The sequence below is a fragment of the Geotrypetes seraphini genome, chromosome 15 (genome assembly GCF_902459505.1).
Source record: "Geotrypetes seraphini chromosome 15, aGeoSer1.1, whole genome shotgun sequence".
NCBI lineage: Eukaryota > Metazoa > Chordata > Amphibia > Gymnophiona > Dermophiidae > Geotrypetes > Geotrypetes seraphini.
The window spans coordinates 6683893-6703312 of record NC_047098.1 but is presented as its reverse complement, the minus strand read 5'-3'; the positions used below and the strand labels follow the sequence as shown (position 1 = coordinate 6703312).

The 19420-nt window shown below is 44.9% G+C and overlaps 1 protein-coding gene across 14 annotated transcripts in view; it reads right to left on the bottom strand.

The window, feature by feature from the left end:
• HSPG2 (heparan sulfate proteoglycan 2) overlaps positions 1–19420 on the bottom strand; it is a 332003-nt gene that overhangs the window by 18607 nt on the left and 293976 nt on the right. For 13 of the 14 annotated variants that reach the window (XM_033922874.1, XM_033922877.1, XM_033922883.1 and 10 more), the window contains 9 exons: positions 18480–18589; positions 15614–15722; positions 13402–13500; positions 11684–11905; positions 9067–9311; positions 7424–7595; positions 6614–6736; positions 2963–3019; positions 90–165 (listed from right to left, as the gene is read on the bottom strand). In XM_033922874.1, coding sequence (XP_033778765.1) covers positions 90–165; positions 2963–3019; positions 6614–6736; positions 7424–7595; positions 9067–9311; positions 11684–11905; positions 13402–13500; positions 15614–15722; positions 18480–18589 — 1213 coding nt within the window. The remainder of the gene's footprint in view (positions 1–89; positions 166–2962; positions 3020–6613; positions 6737–7423; positions 7596–9066; positions 9312–11683; positions 11906–13401; positions 13501–15613; positions 15723–18479; positions 18590–19420) is intronic. The other variant, XM_033922879.1, reaches the window with a different exon arrangement.

Below are 19420 nucleotides of genomic sequence, written 5' to 3'. Positions count from 1 at the left end.
CATCTTGCCCAGGTACCAGCACTGGGCAAAGTCTCCTGTTAAAACCAATTCAAAACTATTAGAGCCGATCCAGGCTCCAGGTCACTTACCTCCTGGGGAAGATTTGCCTGGGAAGTGCAATGTATGCATCGTCTGAGAAATAGGCACCATACTGGCCTGGAGCATCTGAAGAGACAAACAGACTACTTAGGGTAATTTACAATCCCATCACACATCTGTCATAGCATATTATTCAAAGGCAAAATTGTTAACATTTAGAACTGAAGCAGCTCTGCAGAGACCTCTATGGTCTGAGGAGGGAGATAACAATGGAAGGCAGAAAATTGAAAGAGACAAACAGGCATTAGAGAGAACACACCAAAGGAAAAGTCTTCAAAGCAAAAGATACGGGAATGAGAAAATCCAAAGAACAGGCAACAGGCGGCTTGTAGAGAGAGTGGGGGAGAAGATGGGGCAAACCTAATAAGAGACAGCAAGAGCTGGAATGTGAGAGTCCCCAAGTCACCATCGCTCCCCCCATCCCCCCATCCCCCCAAACCACCTTCACCATCTAGAATGAGAACTTCACTGGTTAACCGCTTCTCTTTGAGCACCAGGCCAGCAGGAAGAGGTAGAAAGAGAGAATCAAGGCATGGACGGAGTTCTTTACAAATCAATTTTTGGTTTCTCATTTTTCTTTGAACCACCCAAATAAGGTCAGACGCAGAGTTTGTCTGTTTAAATTTCCTTCCGCTAAATTATGTTATTACAAAAGATTTCTGGAGAGAACTCTCTCTTTTCAAGCTGCCAAATTGAATGATTGGTTCGGTAAAATTATGCTAGGATCCTCTTCTTATCTTCATTTTAGAAAACTATTGAAAAATTTGTATCCTAACTGATTGTTTCGTTTAATAATTCTATGCTTCCGTCATGCAATGTATCTTCTTTTAAATTGTATTTTTACTGTATGGTCAGTTCTTATTTGTTGTAATCTGCTTACAACCATTCTTTTAAATTGCATTTTTCTTTTAAATCATATTTTCTACTGTTGGACCAATTTTTATTTATTGTATTTTGTTTTGAATCGTTTTTTTTTCCTTTTAAATTGTACTCTCCACTGTAAGTTTTGTGCTTATTTGTTTTAAACCGCCTAGAACCATTTTTTGGTCAGGCGGTATATAAAAATAAAATTATTATTATTCTTTGGCCCAGTCCCGAGATATCATGGACTTTGGACAAAACTAACATCTATTTCATCCTCTGCCTTTCTGTATCTTTCCATAGGGATCCTCAACAGGTTGTGATCTTCTCAGTCCAGAGGCCTAGCAAAAGTTGTTGGTGCTTCATCAGGGAAGACAACAATTTGAAAATAATTGTTTGCAAAACTGATACGTATCAATTCAAGGCCCTTCTGATGTTTAGGGAAACTTGAGAGGAAAAAGTAATTTTGTTGTAGAGAAGAGGAGACAGACCTGTTCTGGCCACCGTGAGGACTGGGCTACTGGACCATTAGTCTGACCCAGTAAGGTTGTTCTTATGTTCTTATGTGTGTCTGCTGTTGAGATAGGCATGGGGGAAGCCACTGCTTGCCCTGGATCGGTAGCATGGAATCTTGATACTCTTTGGGGTTCCGGAATCTTTTGATACTCTTTGGGGTTCCAGAATCTTGCTATTCTTTGTGGTAAGAGCGGTTTTAAGAAAGGTTTGGACAATTTCCTGGAGGACATGGAGGAAGCCATTGCTTGCCCTGCATCTCCTGGGTTTTGGCCAGCTACTAGGGACCTGGATTGGCCACCGTGAGGATGGGCTACTGGGCTTGATGCACTGGTCTGACCCAGTAAGGCTCTTCTTATGTTTTTATGCCCATGTGGAGTTAAAAGTTCTATTGTATCTAATGTTCCTAATGACCGGATACCAAAAAGTATCATTGTTTTTTAGGTTCAAACATGGATTATTAGAAAATCTAACGAGATGCGGCACATCATCAGGAGCTTCTCCAAACCGTATTTTAAATAGAATACAATAGAATTTATAAAGTATTCTCCCTTTTTTACGTAGCCGGTGTAATCTTATCCCTTTTTTTTCAATGTGAAGATTAATCTTTCAAAAAATGCCCTTCAGTAGGTTAGAACATCTTTCGTGACATGGAACACCCATTGGTCATAAATTAGTGGCTGAGCAGGGAAAATTCATCTTTTTCTAGCAGCCTCCCAAAGTGAAACTCAAGAAACAGTGTTCCGAGCAGAGAGGACCCTTGTGGTGTTGAAGCAGTGCAGAAGTCAGAATAAACCGGGTCCAAGTTTCCAAGTTTATTAGTTTTTAATATCCCGATCATAAAATAAATATCTGACCGGTTAACAATAAAAATTTTAATATAGATTAGAAAGAAATAGTGGGGGTGTGTAAGAATAATTAGGGTAAACATATATGACACTTACAAACAGACTAGAAAGTGAGGATAAGTTGGGAGGAGAAGAAAAGTTACATAATTATTGGAGGAAAATGAAATAGAGGAATGGGATAAAACATGAAGGATGAGGGTGCATGGAAAAAGTGATGCATGCTGAAAAAGGTTGGATTTTAGAGTTACTAATAAATAGAAAATTTATAAATTAAGATTTATCGAAGGCATCTTGAAATAGATAAGTTTTAAGATAGATCTTGAATTTGGGTAGATGAAGTTCGTCACGGAGGTATTGAGGGAGAGAATTCCATAAAGTGGGAGCTATTATAGCATAATTAGTTTTTCTGGTATAATAGGAGTCTTTTAAGGATGGAATGAAAAGATGGGTCTGAACGACATTGTGAACAAGGGAAGACCAAATGGGTCTTGCATTCTCTTTCTCGCTTTATGGTAATAGGTAGGTGGAACTGGCAAGTTCATCCAGAGCGGGAGTCTCCCCACCTCCAGCCCTGACTGCAAGTAATAAAAAGGAAAGTCACAGTTAGTCAAAAGGAGCTGAGGAAATGTGGGATACTGTACCATTCCCACCACTACCCTCCTCATGCCAGCCGAGATCCAGGTTCTCCACCACCGATCCTGCACAAGGGAAAGGAAGACATTAACAAGGCTGCAACCACCATCCTAAAGCTCAGTTTTCCCACCAGGGCTCGAAGAAAGCCACCGGGAGCACTTCTGGAATCAGGAAAACTCGGACACGTATGTCATTTACTGAGACACTCAAGGCATAGCCCGCCAAATTAGAAAATACATCCTCCCCCTCACCATACATTATCCCAGGTCTTGATTCCAATCCATGAAATGAGATTTATAGGATTTAAAATTAATTTTATACACATACACGTCTCCCTCCGTATTCGCGTTTTCCGTTTCTGCGATTTTGCTTATTCGCGATTTTTCGGCCGCTGACTCCACCCCCCCCAAAAAACATCATCACTAAAGTTTTTTTCTTTTTACTGTACAGTACTGATAAAAAAGTTTATCACTTACCATTACTGTACTGTAACTCTGAAAATCACTGCTTCCATGCTTTCTCCCACAAATTTGCTGCGTCCATGCTTCCCAATGTGCACTGAGAAAAACGCTGCATCCCAGCATCCCTAGAGAGAAAGGCTTCTTCCCAGCATGCATGAAATCGCCGCTTGCCTGCCCAAAAATCGCTGCTTGCTTGCCTGCCCCTGAAAAGTTATTTGCGGTTTCAATAGTAAAAACGACGGCGCTTTCCCCAAACTGCGAATAACAGTTGAAAAGTTACTCGCGTTTTTTTCCATATTCGCACCTATTGGCCGCCTGCATCCACCGCGAATACAGAGGGAGAAGTGTACATTTACAGCCCCCCACCCCACCCTCAAGGCACAACGCCAATGATCATTGACCAAGAGTATCAACGGTTCCTTCAGTCTCTGTTCATGAGGATGTTGGGTTATCTGTACCAAACTACCTATAATTTCAAGACCAGAAGGATTACAACGTATGAAGCCACTGTGTAATGTGAGGAGTGTCTGAATCCAGTGGGTGAAACTCTGTTGCACTGTACAAAGTTGACGATTGGAGTATTGGTTGAAATTGGAAAATCGATTACGTTATAAATGGCTAGTGACGGTCTATCTGTGCGTGCATGGATTGGCACCAAAACGCCTGACGGATAGTAGTCTGCCACATGTTCCATTACCAAAACTGCGTTCTGTTCATCATGCTGATTTGCATATTTCGCCTTGTCAAGTGCCTGAGATTGAAGGCGTCGAGAACAAGCATGTTTTCGTGCATGGGCCCTCACGCCAGCAGGGAAACTTATGTACTTTTAAGCGATTATTGAAGAGACTCTTGATAACGCAAAACTGGAAGAGCTCTGATCGTCTTAACTTCCCTTTCTGGTGGGCAAACTTATGCTCTAGTTACAAATATGAAAAAATGAATGCAGAATTATTAGAGAATAATAAGGTATTTAAATTAATGTGGGGCCCGTTAGCAGCTTTTATTCTATCTATATAATTTATATCTCTCTTTTAATATAGGTTTGGTTTCCATGCACATCCGGGGGGGTGGGGGTTCTTCATAGTAATATAAAGATATATGTTTACATTATTGATTAGTAAAAGGGATGGGGGGAAAATGGTGACTTTAAATTCTGTAAGTTAAAGGTGCTTCTTTCTGTTTTGCTATGTATTTGTATTGCACTGTTCGTATTTGAGAATTAATAAAGATTAAAAAAAAAAAAGAAGAGACACTTGTTCTGTAAAATGAAATATGGGAACTAAGTCTATTGCATTTGCCGGAGCGCTGGTCGCTAATCTGCGTTTGTTTTAAACATGCATTGTGTGTATGTGTGTTTTAAATACTGCGTATGTTCTCGCTGTAAACCGCTTTGTATAAAGCGGGATATAAATAAAGAAAAAACAAACAAACAGTACGTGAAGTCAGTGACGGACAGTGGTGCAGCGAGGGTAGGAGGGGCCCGAGGCGGGGGTGCTCCCCCCCCCCCCCGTGCCCTCCTCTTCGCCCCTCCCTGCCACACTCGCGTCCTTCCTTCCCACACCCGTACCTCTTTAAATCTTCGCCAGTGTGAGCAGCTTCTCCGGCCTGTTGCTCGTGCTGATGTCACTTCCTGGCCCCGTGACCCAGAAGTGATTTCAGAGGGAGCCAGGCTGGTGCAGGTTAGAGTAGTTGTTCGAGCTGGCAAACATTTTAAAGAGGTACGGGGGGGAGGGAGGGCATGAGTATGGTGTGTGTGTGTGGGGGGGGGGGGTGGAGAGGTGTTGGGGCCCCCACCAAGACAGCGCCTGGGGCAGTCAAACCTTCCCCCCCCCCCCACCACTGTTTGGAATATAAATCTCTTTAGAATCAAAATGATTTAACTGACAACCTATCTTCATAGTTTACATGTTAAACCCCCTATGGATCGTTATAAAAGCCGGCTTTTCTTAATTATGATGGGAATAGCCATGCAGATGATAACATGCAATTGGAAGAACTATGATTGACTTAACTTATGCTCCAGCTACAAATATGAAAAAATGAAGGCTGAGATATCGGGGCATAGGAATGTATTTAACTTGGGGTGGGGCCCATTGGCATCTTTTATTGCTTCTATATGGTTGCCATTTTCCTTTTATTTTTGTCTGATTTCCTTACACATCCATGTGGTATTATTTTAAATAAGAATGGGCAATTGGAAGAATAATTGCATTGATATTATTGGTTAAGTAAAGGGGTGGGGGAAATATTACTTTCAATTATTTGCAAGTTCAAAGTGCTTTTCTGGATTTGTTACATGTCCGGTTTCATATGTATTGCACTGTTAATACTTGAAATTCAATAAAGATTTATAAAAAGAAAAAAAAAGAGTATAGGGGTTGTAAGCAAGCTTAAAGTCATCACCTTACGAGGGTGAGGAACTGGAGATGGTCTACTGTGAATTGCATTAGGGCAGGGGTTCTGAATCCAGTCCTCAGGACACATCCAAGTGTTCAGCATATCCATGAGTTAAACTTGTATGCACTGCTTCTGCTCTACGCTCTATGATGAATATCCTGAAAACCTCAGTGGGTGTGTCCCAAAGACTGGGTTAAGAGCAGAAAATGACATAGGGACAAATTTTTCCCCCCATCCCTGCAGGAACTGAACTTTCTCGTCCCCACAAGTTCTGTTGCTGTCCCTCCCCCATTCCTGTAAGCTCTGCCTTAACCGCACAAGCCTCAAACACTTATGATTTTAAAGCATTTGAGGCTTGTGCAGATGAGGACGGAGCTTAGGCATTGGTGGAATGAGGCATTATGACATCACAATCTGAGCTCTAGAATGTTGCTACTTAGGATTTTAAAGCGTTTGAGGCTTGTGCAGATGAGGATGGAGCTTAGGCATTGGTGGAATGAGGCATTATGACATCACAAACTGAGCTCTACAATGTTGCTACTTAGGATTTTAAAGGGTTTGAGGCTTGTTCAGATGAGGACGGAGCTTGCAGGAATGGGGCAGGGACAGGACAAGAACTCGCCGAGACAGGATGGGAAAATGAGTTCCCGCGGTGACGGGGGAAAATTTGTCCCCGTGTCATTCTCTAGTTAAGAGCCCCTGCACTAGAGACCACGTTGCACATTCCTTTTTGTGGCTGCACAGCCGGTAAGGTCCCTTCTGATTGCAGCCTCCTGCACCTATCGGTCACTGCAGCCTTACCTCTCTCGCAGTACGTCCCTGAGAAGCCGTGGGGACATGCGCAGAGCCTCCCTTTGCATGTTCCACCGTTTAAGCAGGGATAGTGGAGCAGGCATTCATCTTCGGTGATCTCGCAGTGGCTCCCTGAAGAAAGCAGAACCTTTATTTGCAACGGGACATGACCAAAGCCCAGAGATGGGCGTAATATATTACTGAGTATAATACATTATTTTTTCCAGTTATTTACCTAGACTAGTAACTGTTGCATATTCCTGTTTCTTAATGATAAGTAACTTATCCAACATTGGTTACTTGCTACTTTTAAAAATAATATATTACCAGTGATATGTTGCCAGTTATATATTACCGGTAATATATTACTGCTACAGTTTTCTTACCCTTTCCTTCAATGTCTTTCCTTTCCTTTGACAATTGACATTCTTTCCTCTCAGATTTAGATTTATTCTCTATTGTTCACTGCTTTGTTATCTGCTCAGGAAAGACAGAATATTCAATTATGATACAAAATAAACCATATGACTTAGCAATATATTACTTGCCCAACTTTGCCAAAGCCAAGTGACCGGCTCACCCGGCACCATTTTTACATGCTGGATTTCACCAAGCCATCTCAATCAAGGACTTCTGTTTTAGGAAATTATCCAAACCTTTTTTAAACCCCCGCTAAGCTAACTGATTTCACCACATTCTCTGGCAACAAATTCCAGAGTTTAATTACACGTTGTGTGACCTGGGAAGTTCTCCAGTGCACTTGGGTCTCAGCACCAATCGTTATATGAGCCTGGTGTTCAGAAGTACATGCTCACTCACCTTTGAACCCATCCTGGCACAAGCACTGGAAAGCATCTTCTCCACTTGGCATGCACCTCCCTCCCTGCAGGCAGGGCATGCTGTCACAGGGTGAGCGGTCTTGGCACTGGCTGATACCGTAGCTGTCCATGAAGCTGTAGGAAATGTCCACCTTCTTGCCATTGATGGACACCTGTGGATGAAAAGTTTGCCATGAAGTTGGTTGCTGCCCTTCTGTCAAACATAGCTCAGATGTACCAAGATTCACAGTTAAACACTGGCAGATCATGACCATGCAGGAGTAAATGTGCATAAGTCGAGTCTCTTTCATTTGAAAGGAAGCTCTGGAATGAGAGGGCAGAGGATGAAGTTTAGAGGTGATAGGCTCAGGACTAATCTAAAGAAATACTTTTTTATAGAAAGGGTGGTAGATGTGTGGAACAGTCACCTGAAGGAGGTGGTGGAGACAGAGACTGTGTCTGAATTCAAGAAAGCCTGGGATAGGCACATGGGATCTCTTAGAGAGAGAAAGAGATAATGGTTACTGCGGATGGGCAGCTCTATGACCTCACAATGCAGGTGCACAGAGCCTTAGCCTATAGGAAGAGGAGATGCAAATGTTAAGAGCCTTAGCCAATAGGGAGAGGAGGAGATAGTAGATGCTGTGGATGGGCCATTTGGCCTTTATCTGCCATCATGTTTATATAACCATAAAGCTCTATGACCTCACAATGCAGGTGTAAAGAGCCTTAACCTATAGGAAGAGGAGATGCAAATGTTAAGAACCTTAGCCAATAGGGAGAGGAGGAGATAGCGGATGTTCTGGATGGGCCATTTGGCCTTTATCTGCCATCATGTTTCTATAACCATAAAACTCTATGACCTCACAATGCAGGTGTAAAGAGCCTTAGCCAATAGGGAGAGGAGGAAATAGTGGATGCTGCGGATGGGCAGACTGGATGGGCCATTTGGCCTTTAACTGCCATCATGTTTCTATGAATTAACACACTTTGGGCAGCTTGCTTCTCTTGCTGTGTTCTGCCCTCCCTTCCTGCCTCCTTCTGCTTCTCCTGGTAGGTTCTTTTGCCTCTTGCCTTTCCTCTTCCTTTTGTCTCTTCATTCTCTTCCCTGACCTAGAGATTTATTGTTATTGCAATGTTCTTTTCACAGGCTGTCTCTCCTTGTTCTTGATGCCTAAATTCTCCACTCACAAGGCAGCTTCCTTAACACAATCATTCACTTTCATTAAGTCTAGCTTAGTTCTGATCCAGCCACTGAACTGCACCAACAATGCAATACTTCTTATCAAAGCACAACCACTGTGGACATGAGGTCTCCAGTCCAGGGTGATGAAATTTCAGGTCAGAAAGCCTTACAGGTAAACTGGACTTCAGGATGTATTCTTTTTATGGAGGATGTCCAGGTGGATCCACGGTCACTGCCTCATTACTTGCTCCTACGATTTTAACCCCTATCCCAGAAATCCATGGCTCTGCTGGCTCTCCAGGAAAATCCTCAGATTGTTTTGGGATGGAAATGAAAACACTTTCCCCTCCAGCCCACTGGATTACACAAAAAGCAGTTCTTGTGATAGCCAGAGACTGGGATTGGTGCTGGAAAGCAGCCCTGAAAATAAATCGGCACTGAATGCAGCTTTGGCTCACCTCCCCTATGCAGCCATGGAATCTCTCTGTGACATTAACGGGTGCAGGCAGCTCAGTGGATCGATCCACGCCACCGAGGAACATGAGAGTTCGAAGATTGAGCCCCTGACTCTTCCCAGGGGAAGATCTCTTCACAGCCCTGCTACTGTCCACCTGCAGCGTGCCATCTTTGTTGAGCCGCTCTGCTGAAATTTTGTGCCACTGGCCAAGGGCTATCGGACTGGCACTTCTGAGAATGGCCAGACCTGCAAAGGGAAACATAAGAAGTGAAGAACAAAAGCATCTACACAGTGGCATAGTAAGGGTAAGGGGCTTCTGGGATGGTGGCACCCCTGCTCTTTCTGTGCCCCCTGCCCCCGCTCTCCTCCCCCCCCCAATACCTCTACATCTTTGCCAGCACGAGTGACTTCTCTAGCATGCTCCTCGCACCAGCACTGGATTTCCCTCTGACATCACTTCCTGGCCCCGCGACCCGGAAGTGATTCATAAGGGAACCAGGCTGGTGCGAACAACAGGCAGAAGAAGTTGCTCGTTCAAGCGAAGATCTATAGAGGTACGGAGTGGGGGGGAGGGATGGTGTGGTGGGGCAGGAGGGAGAGGTGCCAGTGCCTCCACCTACACGGTGCCCAGGTCCGCACCCCCTGCAACCCCCTGCAACCCCCTTGCTCTTCCACTGTATCTACAGGCCAAACTCTGAACACCAGCTAAGTCTCTTTTCATTTTTAATCTGCAAACCATTTTTGTTCTGCACTAGAGAATGACACGGTGACAAAATTCATCACCGTTCCCGTCCCCGCGGATAACCACAGGAAATAATCCCATGTCATTTTTTAGTGTCTATTTCAACCTCAGTCCTTCTACATCAGCATTCTTCAAAGCAAAGCTTGTGGGTCAGTGGTTGTGGCCATTCATACTCTGATTCTTATGGGAGCCAAGGATAATGAAGCCATTGTGACATCACTGATATGATTGGCTCTTAGGCACTGGTGGAATGAGGCATTATGACATCACAATATCTGCTCTGGATACCAGAGACTGTCATTCTGTAGTGTCTATTTCAACCTCAGTCCTTCTACACCAGCACTCTTCAATACTCTGATTTTTCCCTCTCTCCTTAAAGAATGACATGAAGATGGTTTCCCGTGGTTACCCGCGGGGACGGGAACGGTGATGAATTTTGTCACCATATCATTCTCTACTCTGCACATCAGCTAAAGCGCTAGAATTAAGTAGTAAATAAAGAACTCTTAAGAACATAAGAAGTTGCCTCCGCTGGGTCAGACACAAGGTCCATCGTGCACAGCAGTCCGCACCCGCGGCGGCCCATCAGGCCCATGACCTGTAATGTGATCCTTCTCTAATCCCTTTTATCCTTCTATCCATACTCTGTCTAAAACCTATCTCTACCTCTATCTGTATCCTTCAATCCCCCTATCGTTCAGGAATTTATCCAATCCTTCCTTGAACCCCCGTAGTGTACTCTGTCCTATCACAACCTCCGGAAGCGCATTCCAGGTGTCCACCACCCTCTGTGTAAAGAAGAACTTCCTAGCATTGGTTCTAAAATTGTCCCCTTTCAGCTTCTCTGAGTGCCCCCTGGTGCTTGTGGTTCCTAATAATCTGAAGAATCTGTCCCTTTCCACCCTCTCTATGCCCTTCATGATCTTGAAAGTCTCTATCATGTCTCCTCTGAGTCTCCTCTTTTCAAGGGAGAAGAGCCCCAGCCTTCCCAACCTGTCTGTGTATGAAAGGTTTTCCATACCTTTTATCATTTTCGTCGCTCTTCTCTGGACCCTTTCAAGTATCGCCATGTCCTTCTTGAGGTACGGTGACCAATACTGGACACAGTACTCCAGATGCGGACGAACCATCGCACGATACAGCGGCATGATGACTTCCTTCTTCCTGGTTGTAATGCCCTTCTTAATAATGCCCAACATTCTGTTTGCTTTCTTGGAGGCCGCTGCACATTGTGCCGTTGGTTTCATTGTAGTATCTACCAGCACACCCAAGTCTTTTTCAAGATTGCTATCCCCTAGCACTGACCCCCCCCCCCCCATTTTGTAGCTGAACATCGGGGTTTTTTTTCCTAAATGCATGACCTTGCATTTCTCTATATTAAAGCGCATTTGCCATTTGCTTGCCCACTCCTCCAGTTTGTTTAGGTCAAGGTTTAGGCACAAGTTTCCATAAAGAATCATTCTTTATAATACTGAGGGCCTCAAAATAGTTGGTCCAAAATCTTGACTCTTGCAATTGATACTTTGATAGTTTTTTACTTTCCGCATGTTGCACTGCTTTCAGCTGTGTATAGCTGAAATGATCAGAAGCAATTAAGGAAAGATTTATAAACTAGTTATAGTTTATAAATCTTTCCTTAATTGCTTCTGATAATTTCAGATTTCAGATAATCCACATTTTGGATTTGTAGGAATTTACATCATGCAAAGTTGTCATTTCTTTAATAAGACATTAAATATTTTTTTCTGTGGCCCTCCAAGTACCTACAAATCCGAAATGTGACCCTGAAAAGGGTTTGAGTTTGAGACCACTGTGTTAGACCAACCCAGATCGTAGGATTCATCAGACCTATGTTGCTCGTTGATATTTCTCTTACCAGATCCCAGCTCATAGCGGAATTCCACATATCCATTAACCATGGCCAAGGAGACAAAATCCACCATGGGACCAGCCTTCCCGCCGCTGAAGAGGAGGAGCCCGCTGGGGGAGAGGGGTTTGAACTCCATGTCAACACGCAGCTCATAGTGGATGTTGGTGAGTGGGGGATAGGAGATGAATGAGTCATCCCCGCTGAAGAAAGGCCTAGTCACCATAACACCTACGTACAAGAAAGCATAGAGAAGCGAATTTTAGCGCCAAGTCTCTTGAAGTGTTAAGTCGGTCTTTTGTTAAAACGATCAAGTTTCAAGTTTATTAAATTTTTACTATACCGACCATCAACGAGTATCTAGCCGGTTTACAAGTTAAAAATAGTACAATAAATAATATAATTAAAAAGGAAAAAAAGAAAAGGGGATTGTGAACATTTAAACTAACTAGACATACTGGAAAGTGAGGGCAGGGAATAATAAGATAGAGGGGGAAAAAATACATTATTCAAAAAAAAAAAATTTTAAAAGGGAAGGATGGAACATAAGGAATGGGATCCACCGTGCCTGAAGCTTATTTAATTACATAAAACAGAACAAGAACAGAGAAACTCCTACGGACAGGAGAGAAAAAATTTTGACTTTCTCCAGCGCTGGACAACTTGAAAAAAATCAGCAGTTGTAGCGTACAGGAGAAAAATAGACCTCAGATGTACAAAAAGTGAGATACTGACAGACAAAATGGTGAGATCTGCCTCTGGATGAGGCATTTACCAGCGGCAAATGCCCCACAATGAAGACTACAAACATGGATCGTGTGTCTCTGACACCGTTGCTGTAGAGGGGGTAATTCTATTACTCTGCGCTAGAAAACAGCATGGGGACAGCTCGCGAGAACTGACGGCAGTCACTCAGCATGCAGTGCGGGGGGCAGGCTGGATGCCGAAGAGAATGCGGCTGCCCTGCGTTGCTGGAGGTTCGCAATCCGCCGTCCAGGGGGCTCCAAAAAAGGTAACGGGGGTGGGGATGATAAAAAATTTTTTTATATAGGCCACCCCATAGAACTAGGCCGTACCCCATACACAGGTTTGTAAAACCCATGTATAGGCTGCGGCCGATATATGGGGAAATACGGTAAACACTTAGCACGGCACAGACGTTATAACTTCTATTTGAATATTGGCTTCATTTCATACAAGTACCGGTCAACTTCTGCCTGTTTTAAGAGGGTACTTAAAACAGTGGGTAGTTAAGAGCCCAGCAGTGTCAGAGGTGATGCAAGATCTGACCCTGGGTCTCTTGGTTCAGTTCATAGATGAAAATTCACGGTACAATCGCGTGCGGGTAAATGAGCTGAAACAAATGCACGCAGGACGGCAGCGCGCCAGATTAAAAGTTAAATTTAAAGCGCTCCAAGGGGGGGGTGGGTTTGAAGTGTTGGTGCTGCCATTGGGGAGTTCGGGGGGGGGTAACCCCCCATTACAGAAGAAAGCGCCAACATTTCTAAGTAAAGTGGGGGAGGGTTCTCCCCACACCCCCCCTCAGAGTGCTTTAAATTTAACTTTTAATGCGGCGCGCTGACATCCTGCGTGCATTTGTCTCAGCTCATTTGTCCGCGTGCGATTGTCTGGCGCGCTTTAGTCCCGTCACCCTCGATTCCCAGTCCATAAAGCCAACCGTGCAAAACTGCTCATTAGAAGTAAATCCCCAGTACAATTTCATATACCTTCCATACACTTGTCGCCAGCTTTCCCCAGGTGGCATCGGCAGTTGTAGCCCAGCCCGTCCTCTCGATTAATGCAGGTGGCGTTCGGGCCGCAGGCCTCTGAAGAGACATGTAAAACGCCAGGGTGAGCAACGTGCTTATTACTGGAATTCAGATTTACCTGCCTGCAGTGGCGTAATAAGAGGGGGGGGGGGTCCTGCCCCGGGCGCCAAGTTGGTGGGGGCACCGGTACCCTTCCTCTCTGCCTCTATCCACTCTTCCCCCTGCCTCGCGTGTGCCCCCCCTTCCCTTGTACCTCTAGCTGGCCACTGCCGTGAGCAACAACGTCCGACATGTTTCTTGCAACCGCGTCAGCTCTCCCACTGACGTCACTTCCAGGTGCCACGCACAGGAAATGACATCAGAGGGAGAGCCGCCGGGGTCGCGCGGAGCAAGTTGAAGTTGTTACTCACGGCAGTGGATAACTAGAGGTGCTGGGGAAGGGAAGGGGGAGCGCATGGCGGGGAGGAGTGCCTTTCACCCTCACTACGCCATCGCCTGCCTGGTAAGGACGTGGGTAAGAAAGCTTAAAATACAAATGATATCTTCTGCCTGTTCCAGAAGGGAACTCTAGGGCAGTGGTTCCCAACCCTGTCCTGGAGGACCACTAGGCCAGTCGGGTTTTCAGGATAGCCCTAATGAGAGAGATCTGCATAGAATGGAGGTGTCAGGCATGCAAAATCTGCTCCATGCATATTCATTAGGGCTCTCCTGAAACTCCGACTGGCCTAGTGGTCCTCCAGGACAGGGTTGGGAACCACTGCTCTAGGGGGGGTCAGGAAGGAAGCCAGGAGCGGCTGCCGCCCTGCTCAAACCACGCGAAGTGGGCCAGTTGCCGCATTCAGCGGCACTTAACCAGGTCTGCTCGGATCGCCGCAGCACTGTCCGGTTAGGGCCGGAGCTTGGACTGAGCTGGCACTTAACTAGTTCCCAGGTATGGCGATATATAAAAATAAACTATTATTAGTTCATGGCAACATTCAGTCCGCTGGACATGAAGGGCCTGACTCTGGAGCAGGCGCCAGGAAAATGGGCAATCAACAGCAGGTGCCGCGTCCAGAAGCGCGTCTTATTTTTAGTTGTAAAGCCAGGCCTGCATTTCAAGTACCAGTCTCACGCCTATGAGGGCACATAGGGACGCCTACAGACACCTAAGGCCACTTCCCGGCGCAAACCAGGCCCAAGCCGGCCTAAGGCGCCCATAGGTATCCCTAAGCACCTCAGTTAGCATGAGATGGGCACCTAAGAATGGCACCTGCATTTTTTTTTTTAAAGTGCGTCCCAATTGGTTCATTAGACAGCGGCAGGACGCCTACCACCACCTAACTTCGGGACATCGCTTGGAGAACTTGGACCTAAGTAAACACAAACTCAGGGCAGCAAAAAGATCAGAATATCTATCACTGTCCTGATAACTTCTCAGTGACCGCTCTGACCCGAATATTCAGTGTCAAGGCCGGGAGACAGCCTGGTGCCGAACATCCACTTTAATTCAGCCCATGGCCGACAGCGGCTTAAAAACTGTTGTGGGCTGAAAAATCCTAGGTGACCCTACGTAAGTGACAGCTCAGCCAAAGTATCCTTATATCCCTAATGAATATGCATGAGGCAGGTTTGCATGCCTGCCACCTCTATCATATGCAAATCTGCCTCATGCATATTCATTAGGGACACCTTGAAAATCCATCTGGCTGGGGAACCCCCGGGTGGGGTTGGCATATCAACAAAATGCTATCCCAAAGAAGTAGATTTAAGGCAAAACTTGATGAACAGAAAGAAGATGCCCGGTGCAGTAATTCTCTCCCCTTACGCTCTTTTTTTTTGTTACATATTTAATGTTGGCACCTGCTGGGCTGAAGCAGTTTAATGCAAGGTAGTCTGGCTCTGGAGCTGCACAGTTATGCTACCCAGTCTCACCCGCGCTCTGCACAACCGCAGTGAGTGGTGGCAGGCTCCAAGGTTCACTCCTGGGAGAGCTCTGCACATCCACCAATGTGGCAGCACTTCTACAAGGAAGGGCTCATGATTGGCCATCATGCTCCAGCTCTGTCTCCCTGATTGGTGGATGCACAGAGATCTCCCATGCGAGTGGCAATCAGCAACTGGTGCGTTAACCCATTCTGAGCTCCCCCGGGAGGACGGAATATAAAAAACCAAATAAAGAAATGAGTACCTGGGTGGCAGTGGAAAGCCTGGAAATGTTCACAGTTGCTCCCAGTAAATCCCTGAGGACATATACATACATAGTTGCTGCTCTCTGAATCCTGGCATATGCCGCGGTTCTGCAAAGTAAAATCAAAGGCGGTTAAGCAGGGGAGATGCCAACTCCTGTGTGGGCGCCAGAGACGCCCCGACATCACTGAACATGGCGAGAAGAGCCAAAACCTTTTTAGTCGATTACCAGAAGCTACTTCTACCAGGAACACCCGCGAATTTTAAATGCGGTTTAGGAGCGGATCGGAGGCAGGAGAGGGCGGCCGGGGCACCGGCGAGTGCTGAAAATCGGGATCATTCTCGGTATTTTCCGACCGCCTCTTCTGGGAACTAAAGTCGGGCCATCTGGCGCATCAAAGCAGCTCCTGATTGGTGTAACCTGACTTTAGTACCAGGAACAGGCGGTCGGAAAATACCGCGAAAGGCCGAGTCCGCGATCTGCCAACCGCCAATTCACGAGGGTATACTGTATACGATTCCCAGAGCAAGTAACCAGCTTGCATGGGGTGCAATCACCTCCTTCCGGGGTTTACAGTCTCCAGTTCAGTATTCCATCTCTCTTCCTTGCTACAAAGCTCTCTGCTCACGTCTTGGACCAAAATAAGTTTTATCCAAAAATGATTATAGAAACAGAGAAACATAGAAAGATGACGGCAGAAAAGGGCTACAGCCCATCAAGTCTGCCCACTCCATTGTCCCACCCCATTAAGTCTGAGTGCTAATGACCTAGTTCCTTAACTCGACCCTCGTAGGGATCCCACGTGGATGTCCCATTTATTCTTAAAGTCGAGCACGCTGGTGGCCTTGATCACCTGCACCGGAAGTTTGTTCCAGTGATCTACCACCCTTTCTGTGAAGAAATACTTCCTGGTGTCACCACTAAATTTCCCTCCTCTGAGTTTGAGCGGGTGCCGCCTTGTGACCGAGGGTCCCTTGGGAAAGAAATAGAAGTTGCTTACCTGTAACGGTAGTTCTCCTTGGACAGATGGATCTTACAGCCACACAAGAAGGTGACGTCCCCGTGACGGAGCCGACCCGGCAGTCTAAAAGCTGCAAAGCTAAAGAGCCTTGCGCATGTGCCAGCCCTCCCCCCCTAAAGTATCCCACCTGGCCCCTATAAAAGCACACCCCCAACCGGCAAACACAGTTTTAAAAGTTTCCGCGATCTATCCGACTCGGTAGTCTGAACGGTGTCAGACGTTTTTATATCGCTTCAACTTTTAATTAATCAACATTTCACTACACGATTTCGACTTGGCAGCGCTCTGGTTCAGCATGTCAGAGATCACTCAGGTCCAACGTCAAAAGCCCTCAAAAGCTCTTGGATTTCATTACAGTAACAAATTGAATGAGACAGAGAAAGACCAAAATTGGGCATGCCAGTCTGCCCAGCTGTGATTTCTTTCACTTTGGATACTTGACTTATAATGATCCAGTACTAAGTTTCTCAAGTTTATTAGGTACTTATATACCGCCTATCAAGGTTTATCTAAGCGGTTTTTACAATCAGGTAATCAAGTATTTTCCCTATCTGTCCCGGTGGGCTCACAATCTATCTAGCGTACCTGGGGCTACAGAGGACTGAGTGAGTGACTTGCCCAGGGTCACAAGGAGCAGCGTGGGGTTTGAACCCCAGGGTGCTGAGACTGTAGATCCAACCACCGCACCACACACTCTTCCTGGTTTGCTTACTTGACCACTGAGTTCTCCTATCACAGAGAAACTCAGAAATGACTGTTCTGGGGGCTGTTTTGGATTCAGACCCGACTATGAAGCTGCAAATAGTTAAGACTGTTAAGGCCTGTTTTAACCAACTTCATATGCTCTATCGCTTGAAACCGTTGATTTTTGCCTTCTGATTTTCAGACTGTTTTTGCAGGGGATGGTTCTGTCTAGGTTTAGACTATCGTAATGCTCTCCGCCTTGGAATTTCAAAAACAAGAGGGAGAGCATTACAATTGGTACAAAATGCCCTAGCTAGGTTAGTGATGGGAGTTGACCGGAAGGCACATATTACGCCAATTCTGAAGCAATTGCATTGGTTACTCATTGTATTTCGGGTGCAACACAAAGTTGTTTCTGTGGTCCATCAGACTATTTACCAGGGTACTTTCGACATGTTGTGGCTCTCTATAAGCCTAATAGATCTTTACGATCTGAAAATCCAATGCTATTAATTCCAATAGTGGAGGGAAATTATGCAGAAACTAGAGCGACGACTTTCTGTATTGTAATGTAATTTATTTCTTATATACCGCTACATCCGTTAGGTTCTAAGCGGTTTACAGAAAATATACATTAAGATTAGAAATAAGAAAGGTACTTGAAAAATTCCCTTACTGTCCCGAAGGCTCACAATCTAACTAAAGTACCTGGAGGGTAATAGAGAAGTGAAAAGTAGAGTTAGAGGAAAAATAAAAATAAAATAAACATTTTAACAAGACAGCATTGATCTAAATACTTTGGAAGGTAGAAGAGAGGAGAGAAAGGAATAGAAGCAGAAGGGGGAGTCGTTGAACAGTAGAATTCTGGAGAAATTTAAATGATAGAAATAGAACAAAACAAAGACAAAAGGCAAAACAATAGATAAGATTAAAGATAAATCATAAGCTGGAAAGAAAAATAAAATAAAACTTTGTAGTCAAAATGTGGAATGCCCCGGTGGGCCAATTGCGACTCTGTGTAAACCGGTTTCAGTTTAAGAAGAGGTTGAAAACTCAGCTGTATGTCACTATTAGAGACAACTGAAGAGAAGACATTATTTTACGATATGGTTTGCTTTTATCTTATGTATGTTTTAATTGATGTAAATGAATAAGACTCACCTGACATGGCTGGTCTCTGCAAGTGGGACAGTTGGAGATCCCTTGGCCACTCAAATCCATATTCTTGAAGATGACCTCTTCTCCTTGGATCACCAGTTGGCTTACGCAACCTGGAGGAGGTAGAGAGAACAGCCCAACGTAAAGGAGCAGAGAGATAAGGTCTGGATTTAATGGCTTTTCTTTCCAGGTTCTTGAAGGCAAGTTATTAATTCAGGGGCATTATGGGAGCAATATATTAGCTATGCAGTTAACACACTTTAATACATCTTAGTAAATAAGGATGTCGGTCTTTAATGGAGCATAAACTGATTTGCCCAAAGTCACAGGCAGCATTAGTGGAAAACAGGGGATGAAAACCCCATCGTTCCTGGCTCTCAATCCACAACTCTAACCAACAGAACACCCTTGCGATGTACATCGTTACTGGGACATGAACGATGCCTTTAGATAAACCTGCAAAGAAGCACCAAATCCTAAAGAATAACGGTAATTGTGGTATAGAAGTGAGGTTTGTTGTTTTTTTTTTTTGCAAATAATTTTTATTGAAAAAGCAGTCAATACAAACAATAAACTCCAGTTATGTTATGTAAATGTAAGGAATTTGGGAAGGAAAAATTCACATGTAGAATGGAGAGACCATTCTGAAGTTCTGTTGGACGGGAAGCCTCAGAGATGTCGCTGACCTTCCCCTCCCCCCTCCCAGTGACTCAGTATTAACTCTGCTTTTGTAGGTAGGAGAGCCAAGCTGCTTACCCTGGCCGTGGGGTGAGGGGATTTAAACAGGAGTGTGGGAGGACGGACGCAGACAGGGGTCATGAAAAGCATTGGGCCTTCTCAACTTCCCCAAATATTAAAGAGACCATGAATTTGAAAATCAGAAATAAAAATAGTAATATTTATGCAAAGCAGCTTACAGTAGAACGACTGGTTAAGCCAAGGTG